The sequence below is a fragment of the Charadrius vociferus genome, unplaced genomic scaffold (genome assembly GCF_000708025.1).
Source record: "Charadrius vociferus isolate BGI_N301 unplaced genomic scaffold, ASM70802v2 scaffold156, whole genome shotgun sequence".
Lineage (NCBI taxonomy): Eukaryota > Metazoa > Chordata > Aves > Charadriiformes > Charadriidae > Charadrius > Charadrius vociferus.
In genome coordinates, this window is record NW_009649042.1 from 513,593 (window position 1) to 524,192 (window position 10,600).

Sequence of the window (10,600 nt, forward strand, 5' to 3'; positions counted from 1 at the left end):
GCTAGAAAATAATTTGCCATGAAGGGCTTATTATTTGTTTGGTACATCACACTCCTGATTTTTGTGATGCTTTTGCTTGAGTACAAACCTTACAAATCACATGCTCTCCAAGGTGGCTATAGGGAGCTGATTACTCTCACCAACTGCTAAATCAAGGTGAAGTGTATGGTATCAGAGGCATGACTCTTACAGTTATGGACCTAAAATGATTCATGTCTTGTAGATCTTACTGTTTATTACTTCAAGATACGTTACTAATGAGCTGTTGGGTAGATCATTGCTGCAGACTGCAAAGGAATAACATACTTCTACCTTTGTTCATGAATTCATCCCAATTCCACAACATGATTACTTAGATGACTTGAAGAATTTCTGTAAGTTTGTTTCTGCCGTGTTAAAACGCTTCCAAGCTTAGTGTTCTTTTAGATCAAGGTGTATCAGTCCTAATTATACAAAAAACCTCACATCCTGCCCCACTAGTTGAAACTTCCTAGGTGTATTTATTACACAATCCTAAGACTGCGAGAGAAGTATGATTTCAGTGAAGGGTCCCAGCCTAGATACCTCCTTCTCCAGCTGAACTTCACTCTGCCTCCCCTTGGGTCACTGCGCAAACCCTTTTTCTCAGGTTTTTGCTGGACCAGAAGGGAGGCAAGGTATACAAGATTGTATTTCTTTGATTCCGGGCTGGATTAACAAGCATGTTATAAATGACACTTGGAACTTGTCCATTTGAAGAAATGCGCCTTGTTTCAATCAGTTCTGCTGAATGCCTTGCTAATTGTTGTAACATTTTCGGATTAAAGAGGCAACACACTCGATCCTGATGTTGGTTTCAACTGGTTCTAACTCTGGACAGTGCCAAAGAAAACAGGACCACGATTTCAGTGGGGCCACTTAAAGTCAGTACTTGTAGCAGCATAACACATTACCAGTTACAGTTCTTTTCCTGGCTTCGTTATGCCTGTGAAACTATATGAGAAAGGTTCCTACAGTTTGTATTTATATGAAACAATAAACACAAATATAGAAAATGTAGAGCCTTCCTTTGGAGTCCTCTGAGATAATTCCTATTCAGTACAACGCTGTTCTAGTTTTGCAGCAAAACAGCGGTATAAGTATGGCCACAATTTGGAGGAACTGGTCATAAGAAGACAGATTACAAAACAGAGGCCCATAAAGCACATCAGTTTTGAAACATGAGGCCGGCATTTCACAAGCGTATTGGGTTATATTTGCCTAATTTTTTCAGAGTTGTTATGTGTATGCACACACATGTAAATCACAGGAAGGGCAGACTGAAGTAAATTCAAACTGGAAGTCTGTATTCTCAAAGAGGAGCTCAGATGAATTCCAAGGATAAGTAAAAAAAACAGGCTTAAAACCTGATACACAAAGGGGAACATCAAGCAGTGAAATCTGCATCTAAAACGTCTCAAATGAAGTTACAAAGCCTCTGAACATTTGTCAGACTGTGGAAAATGTCTGAAGTGACTTCTGATATTCTAAGAACCTCAATCATGACTGCAAATGACTGCTTGCTATATAACATACTAAGGCCAGACTTGGCAACGATGCATTATGCAAAGGTAAATTACAAAGAAATAGAAGACACACATAAGATCTGTCAATTCATGAACCAGACTGCTTCAGTAAGCTTTCCTACATATTGTTCACACAATAATGTAATTCTTTTATTTTTCATTGCTACATTTCTTTTTAATTGGTTGAAGACAGGATCCTCCATATGAAATGTAGGTATGAAGGGTTCTTTATTTCCTTACTGCATCAGGAAGCTTTAAAACACAAAATACCCTCCACCCCCCCACCCGTCCTGACTCTGGAAGCATATATACACATCGTCACCATTACAAGAAGTACTTTTTAATGTAAAAAGCAAGAGTGTCAACAAACATTGGAAAGTGCCTGGAGATGTATGCTGGAGCTCAGATAACAATTTACGCTTTCAGAGGCTAGAGTCCAACCCTTCACAGCCATTCCAAAATGCTGCAGAAAGTATTTATGAACCTATAGCAAAAAGCTCTACAGAACCAGCTCAAAAGGAAAGCTTTGAGTCAGCTTTTGTATGTGCGATACTGACATCCAGTGGCGATTTTTGTTAACTGTAATAATCTCTTCCCCTGATGCACAGAAAAACACCAATACTTGTATTTTGTTAAAACACCTAAAAATATATAAAACCTATTTAAAAATATTAAAAACATTTAGACAAATACACACAATATGTGAGTTTCCTAAAAAGAGAAACATACTTTGATATATTCATTATAAAAACAATGTTTTCATCTACAGTGAAAAATTATATTTTGCTTCTAATTTTTAATCAAGCTTACAATAAAAGTAAACAAAAATGTTTAGCTCTATTTAAAGAAATAGGACATTCCCTAAATTACGGCTGTATTCTTTTCTATCTTGTTCACACAATGAATCACTGCTACTCTTTGTTCCTGAAATTCTCAGTTCCAATAAAGAAAGAGTTCAGGATTTGAGCTTATGACTCTCGAAAACAACAAAGCAATTCTCCATAGACTCTTCCTCCATTTAGGATTCACAGCCACAGCAGATCACCATCTAACATAGCTTTTCTAGAGCAGATCCCTTCTTTTAAGACCAAGTTGATGAAAAGTAGTAAGACTGTCCTTCAAAGTTCTTTATTTAGAACACACACAAGGATGCAGGAGACCTCAATGTGCTGTCCTTCCATGCCTTTGGGAAATAGGCACTTTTTATGGGAGATGGGGATACCGAAAACACCTATCTACTAAGCTAGCAAATAATCCCGAGGAACAGACACTCGAATTCCCTTATTGGATCTGTTCCATTTTGTCTAGAATAATGAGATTCATGGGACCAGAATGAGGTGAAAATACACTCCAAGCAAAAGATATGGCACTTGAGTGGATGTGGAAAAAGAGAGAATTCTAGGTTCTCATTCTTGGAAACTCATCTGATCTGTTATTACTTTTCCATAAGGAACAAGGCCAACTTCAAACTCCAGGAAGGCTGCCAACTAAATTCTGCTAATCTATCTTCTCACAGATTTATATGCAACAAAACGACTTTCTACCATAGTAAAGTTGCCAGGTTAATATTACTTTCTCCCTTTTGATGTTTTTCCACACTGGCTGACACCATGTGCTGTTGTGGAAATACACGTTAAGGAAGGCTGAAGGTTTGAGTCACTGCCTGCAAGACACACAGAACCAGTAACAAATGACCTCTTTCTCATCTTCCTCTCCGAAGGATCCAATGTAGCAGCTACCAACTTTTCTGCATGCATGTTCCAAAGAGAAATAAACAAGCTCTTTTGCAAGCAACCTAAATTCAGGTCTCCTGATTAAAAGCAAAGGTATTCCACCTGCTTTAAACATTTGCCTCTCAGTCACTTACACATACAAAAATCTAAGTAGGCAAAACAGTCTCTAAATTCATGATGCAATCATTTTGGTTTGTCAGCAAGTAGGCCATTATATTATGTTATTGCACTATCACTTCATAAATCCAGGCACATAATGAAGAAAAGCCACGCTTTACTTAGTTCTGAGGGTTTCTCTTATGGTTAAAGACACCTACTTTTTTTTTTTTTTTTTTTTTTTAAACTTAGCTCTTAAACTTAGTGTTTCTTTGGCAGGGTTAGCTAGAGGACAACTCAGATAAAAGTTTGTGTCTTTCTGAAATGTAGAAAATAGGAATATTTTTCTGACATATATATAGAAACCATAATTTTGTATTTGTGAAAATTTATCTTACATAACTGTTACATTTACTTATTATAGTTTCAGTAGTCAGGGAAGGTTTAAAAACACCAAGCTTACAATTTTGAAGTGTACATTTTGAGATGTTTGTCCTTCAAAAAAAATACTGATGTCATTTTGGAGCTGTTTGTACCTCCACTCAGCAATACTTTTAGAAGACAAAAAAACCCTGTCACGTTGATACTTTCTAAAACAAGTATTATCCGCCTCCCAGCTATTGCATTATGTCAGTGGTATCAGAAATCAACAGATAATATACAGCTCAAATGGATTTTTACCTGCTAATTAAAAATAAAGTGCCTGCCACTCACACTCTAGGTTTCTTTGTTCTTCAACTTTGTTAAAGGGCTGTAATGCCCTGGGATCTTATATTAAAGGGCAAAATTACTCTACTAATGCAGCACAAAATGAAATACCGCCTGAAAGGTCAACTACACAGAAAGGAAGAGGAAAGAGAACTTAAGCAAGCACAAGATTTTTTTGTTTCACTTGGGATCCCCAAAGGTAGAGAGAATTTCTTTAATAAATCTTTTGCCAAGCAAGAGTAACACAAAATTGGGCAATACAGAAAAAGTAATTTCTGTTATACTGTCTATGTTATGCTAGAAACGATCATTCCAATTGCTGTATCTCATCAATTTCACATGCTTACAGAAGAGGGAATTTTCCTTTTTTCCAACCTCACACACAAGAAAGAATACAAAATACTGAACTATTTGGGGAAAGTTTGCCTTGGATGTACTAAACGAGGCACATTGTTTTCCATTGCAAGAGAACTGCTGCTTAGCTGCTCTGAACCACCTCATTTACACTGTTAATCAAATTCATACATGCTGTGAAGCCAAAGGCTATTGATAACAGGCGGTACCTCAGTATGACGAGGTACTACAGCTTTAAGTGTGTGATATTAAAACATCTGTGCATTGATATTTTTGCAGAACAGTTCACAAGAGGAAAGTCAGGAGCACAACATTTGTGTGGTGATGTTTCAGGCCACGTATGAAAAATTGCATATCTCTCCTCATCAAATCCTTAAGAGCAAAGCTGAACTTTTCTAAACGAGCCTGAGAGGACTACATCTCTATAAAATCAAGGATGTTGGTTCCTTGGTCTTGAAGACAGGTGCCACAGCCTATAAGCCTATCTTGCAGCCATTTGGATAAATTCTATTCACTCCTTCAAAACAGGGACTGTTCCCAAAAGGCACATGCTTTCTACCAGACCACTAGAGATGTTTTCACTGAGAAGTGGCAGTTGACACTACCCAACATTGCATCGAGTAGCAACAGAAAGGATAATTATGGAACAACATAGCAACCCCACATCTATTTAATTTGCTAATATAAAGTAGCCTAGCTGTCTGTAATTCTTGATAGAGCAATCAGTGAGGAGAGCCATAAGTTAATCCACGGCAAAGGTAAAGAAACGGATCCCAGACTAACACTGCACTGCCCTTCCACAATGCTGTGAAGCCCTCCAGAAGCAGTCTCTCTCCGCCCTAGCTCCGAGACTTGCAAACTGTGTAAGCATAGTCATCTGCTTATCTCCCTCAGGTCCACATTCCCATTGTTGTGAAAACTATTCAAGTATTTACAATTAATTTCACAAATACATGCAAGCTTAAAAGCTTCCTACTGTTCTGCATTTTTGTACCCAACTGTTCTTCACATTAGTCTAAATTCAATTTTGTAGATCATCCTTCCTATGTCTTAAATGGCATCTACTGTAGACGGAAGTTCAGGTCTCCACACAAAGGTTTAACTGCTTCCACATACAACTTTTACTACATATGTAATGACAGTCTTCCATTGTATTCATTCCCACCCTGAAAATTTCCTTAATCCAATAAAACCAGGCTACTCTGAGCAAAACTGAAGTTGTCTTCATTTTTACCAGAGCCAATTTTTCATTTTCAGTTATTTATTTAAAAAAAGTAAAATATATTTAAAAAGGAACAAAGCTGCATAGAACATTATAAAGTTTCTCTCCTCCCTTTCTGTTCTACAAATAAGCAAAAGCTATCAAAGTTTCATCCAGTTTTAAGAAAAGATATTTACCTAGTAGCATTAAAATCATGAAATGTAAATTGAAAAAATAATGGAGAGATCGTTTTGAATTACTTACACAAATTAAGTACAAGAATTTAGCAAACTGGGAATTTTTATGACAAAAAATAAAGAAAAAATACGATCAAAAATTAATACAAATTAACTCAATTTATGACACAGTGGACAATTTTATTTATAAAATGCTACCAGCACACAATACACATATGAAGTATGAAGCTTGATTTATAAAGAAGTGAAATGCTTCATAGAAGCATGGGTTCCTGAGGTATGCTGAATACAATCCTTCATATACTGGAATTCACCACACTGCTCCAATTGGCTTACGGAGCAGAAGAGGATACTTGATAAACACACAGTTAAGACATAGTTAAAAAATACATAGGCAAATGGAAACAGACTGGAAGACTGTGTCTCACCAATACTAACTGCCTTGACCATGGTGGAAAACTACCTCACCCTGAAGGCCACAAAGACTCGTTAAGACTGGGTTTCTCAATTTCACAACTAATTCAGATGTATTGTAGATACCTGCTTTCATCTTATTGTCCACAGCCACAGGTTGCAAAGTCCTCTTGACATCGGACACAAAAACACTGCTGTTTCTGGATAAACGTGCAGAAGGACTGATTACCTGGACAAGCATTATTAGAATTTAAAAAAAATAGTGTTAGGTGCTGTCACTTCTTTTTCTCTTTTTCTGCCTTCATTCTCTGCTGTAGTGTCTTCAATTCAGTCATTACGTTCAAAGTTCTATAAACCCAGGTGACCTGAAAAGTAAATTATTAAATTTAACTAATCCACATACATTTATTTATCAATTTAATGAAAGCATCCATATAAATGAACACATACATACCACAATTATAATAGTATTCACCAGCAGTGGTGCTGAAAATACTAGCGAAATAAACATTCCTCTTGAATCAAAGTACTGGTATTTAGAAAACAGCCTGAAAGAAATAAAATAAAGAAAAATAAGAGAGGAAGCTTTATTCACTGTAGTTCACGCAGCATCAGACTTGCACAGTAACTATTCAACACAGACATTGTACAGATTGTCCTACTTGGGATGCCCAAGAGTAGGCCAGCGTTCTACTGTACTAAGTCAGAACAAAGAGACAGACAATATTTCATCAGTTATGAATGTTTATTACAATACCAGTCTTTCTTTTCTTTAAGGTTTTACTGCTCAAAATGTAAATAAAACAATCATGTAGTTACATTAAGTTACTTTATCTATTAGTACATATATTTGTGCCTCAGAAATCGTGCTTATCCTCAAGTGTTTAACCAAAATACCTGGGAAAGTAATTTCACTCATATTAGAAAAGATAATGGAAATAATAAATGTATCAAAGCTGAAATTTACGTTGTGTATGCCTGAAGTGGAACGTAAAGACTTACAATTAGATGCCTACATAAAGTAGTGTTAAATGCATAATGTCCAGTTATATTAGGGAAAAGTTAGTTCAGTGCTTATGAAAAAAAGACATTAGTTTAATTCTGGTACACAGACTTAGTAAAGCAGGCAAATTTTAATGTTTTTATGCACATAAATAAGTACATAAAATAGTAGTGATATTTTTAAGTCGTGCTTAACTTGAGCTTATTAAACATGAATAGCTACCAAAGAAAACCCAACACAAAAAAACCCAGCTAAAGCTCACGCCCTGTTCCCCTTAATCATCCTACTCCACTTTTCTTTTAGTTCTCCGATTAGTTAATTTACAACCACCCATATAAACATAGATTTAAAGCAGTACAATAAACACATGCAAGCTATTAAAAATTACCTTTCTTATAAGCTAAGAACATTATAAAGTTTCTCCCCTTCCTTTCTGTTCTAAATAAGCAAAAGCTATCAAAGTTCTTGTGCTGTATGGTTTTGTTCAAAAGTTTTATATGCATCAACGCAGACCCTCTGCCATCACATTCAACTGATGAGGCATGAATGACTCTCTTTAATTTAATTTTTCTGGGAATTATATGAAAAAAAGAGTATTTCTAGAAGAACATTCATTTAAATGCAAAAACGAAAGTAAAAGCATTTACCTCCAATTCATGGCTGCTAATTCATTTATATATTCAGCACAGTACACTAAGCCCACTGTACAACAAAAGAAAAATATTAGAATCAATATTTCTTTAAAAATAAACTGCCATCAGTTCTGCCTTGTATACTAAAGATGTATACATACCAGACATTAGAATTCCTTGACCCTCTCAAGATCAAACTACATATTTAACTTTTAATTCCACAAAACCAATTCTGAATTAAATGTTCCATATAGTTACTAAGAAGTATTAAGTGATCACAAAACATACACACTATATCACAAACTCCTATTCATCTGAGCTTAGAGAAAGAGCTCAACATACAAATGAATAAAAAAAAATAATGAAAAAACACCCAGTATTTATTCCAACAAACTTCTTGGTGACTGCTTCTAAGTTATGTCTGTAAAAAGAAATGCCAGCACTCCCCAAAACTCCTATGGAATTAAGTTATCATTATAGAAGTTCTGGTGTCACACTGCTACATCTAACATTAGCATCTGAAGTTAGGGTATTAATTATATATAAGCATTTTGGTAAAATACAAACTTTGACTGAATAGGTGCATAGCAGAGTAGTCTGCTGCAGGTCAGTGAAAACTAGCATATTCTTAGTTGACGATTACATGCAACATGAAGCCAGCAAGACAGTAAGAAAATCCAGTGCAATCACACTCAACAAAAAAGCAATGTAATTACAAATTTTTTAAGTTTGTCCTCATTTCATTTTTCACATGAAAAAAAGGCAAAAAAACCCCAGATTCAGTGACTAAAGATGACTTGCACAAGGTAACTAAATAACTAGTTTGGTGATATGAAGGAGCACCATGACAATACAATGTGTTATACTGTTTTGTCACCAGCTAGATTATCTCTGCTTGGCACTGCACAGTATAAACATACATATAGCTGCTCAGCTGCCAAAGTAAACCAATGTGATAATTTCATTATTTCCTCGGTTATTTTTTACTATCTACAATACAAAGTTATTTATATTGCAGACATATCAAAAGTGGTTCAGTTTTTCAAGTACAAACAAGGCTTGCACTCAATATGGATATTTTTACTCACTCTTGTCAACAGCAAGTTTACAACATATCTGGGTTAAAAAGCCAACAATGATCAATTCCACTACATTTTTCAATGCAGTTAGACCTTGGCCATTCAAGCGAGTGTTAGAACACTGGAAGTTACTTTAGACTCTCCATCTAAAGTAAAGAGCAGGTCACTGGAAATTCTGAATGTCTAATATAAAATGAATATTAAATAAAAAAAGAAAAGCGTATATTCTGATAGGGAACTTTCAGGCCTAACATGTCATAAATGGGGCACTGCTATTTTGCCCTCTGTAGATCATTTTAAACTCTGCAGTTACAAGCGAATTACAGAAATTGCTATGGTTTCTAAATTCCTTTTTGGGGGTACTTAACCTTATTGAAACCTTAGCTTTAGCTGACTTAAGTATCTGCAGTTTCGAGGAAGCTACAATTCCTCTCCCAACTTGACTAGTTCACTAAATGATATTTTAAAAACTTAACACAGTCTTCAAGTGGCTTTTTGCCTGCAAATCTCTTTCAGTTGCTCATTCTTCCTGCAATCATGACAGAACTGACATAGTGTGTAAAAAAACCCAACTCACCAGAAAATACCCTCGTGGCTAGAACCAAGGAACTGCTCATAATACATGGATCAACCCCAAATTCGTGCTATGTTAATTAAACCAAATACTCTCTGCAAAGCTACTAGATCTTCAGTCTGTCAGCCATAAAGACACAGCTTTGTGTAGGCAAAGCCAATGTGGATTCTCAGGTGAAAGTCTGATGATAAACCCTGAGATAAAACAAGCTGGTACTGCAATGTACTGACTCAGTCTTGCTGTTCCTCATGCCATCGTTAAGCTGTGGGGCATATGGTGAACCTGCTCCAGAAATGAATCCAGCTGAAAGCTGACCATATTCACTGAACTACAGCATTAGAATAAAGCTGAGCAGCAAGCACCTGCTGGCTCTCAGCTGATGTCTTTTCTGGTTCTCCAGCACAGCAACAATTTATTCGGAAGCTGTGATATACACACAGCATTCACCATACACAAACCTAACTTATAGGAGATCCTCACTAAGGCCAGAAGTTTAAGTCACTACTTTACACAGTCTTGGAAACGACATATTTATAGGTCACAGCAGCTTCTGTAATAGTTTATCGTGTATACAGATGCATTACCACAAGAGAAGCACTAATTTGCATGCACTTTACCTGCTGCAAAGTATAAAACCGTGCGCTGTGCGAGTACAGGAAGAAAACAGTTATCATTAAAAGACCAAAAGAAGCTATTTCACAGTATTAGCGGCTTAAACAATGCACATGCCCTCTACCACCCGAATGCCAGTTCACGGCAGCACGAATACACTACTCACCCATGCAGAGGAAGTGCCCTATTTGCACCCGGTAGTGCTGGAAAGAGACGTACGTTAGGAGGAAGCAGAGGACGTGGAAAACCGCCAGCCCCACCAGCCACGGCTCGGACCACTCCGTCTTCTACCGGCATAAACGACAGGAGATTAGGCTATGGGTTGCCACCAGGCAGGCCGAGCGAGCTGCCCTCCTTCTCCCGCCCCGCAACGACAACCCGTTCTCAGTCAGGGGCAGCCCGCCCCGTGCCAAGCTGGCGAAGGACGGGCAACCCCAGCGCCGGCTTCCCCCG

General features: G+C 37.0%; 1 protein-coding gene across 1 annotated transcript in view; it reads right to left on the minus strand.

Moving 5' to 3' along the window:
• Nucleotides 1-6,446: 6,446 nt before the first annotated feature.
• The window catches only part of TMEM18 (transmembrane protein 18), a 4,504-nt gene continuing 350 nt past the window's right edge, over nt 6,447-10,600 (minus strand). Inside the window, exons 2-5 of the mRNA XM_009887926.1 lie at nt 10,314-10,434; nt 7,898-7,952; nt 6,702-6,795; nt 6,447-6,612 (exon numbers count right to left, since the gene is read on the minus strand). Coding sequence (XP_009886228.1) covers nt 6,523-6,612; nt 6,702-6,795; nt 7,898-7,952; nt 10,314-10,434 — 360 coding nt within the window. The 3' untranslated portion in view covers nt 6,447-6,522. The remainder of the gene's footprint in view (nt 6,613-6,701; nt 6,796-7,897; nt 7,953-10,313; nt 10,435-10,600) is intronic.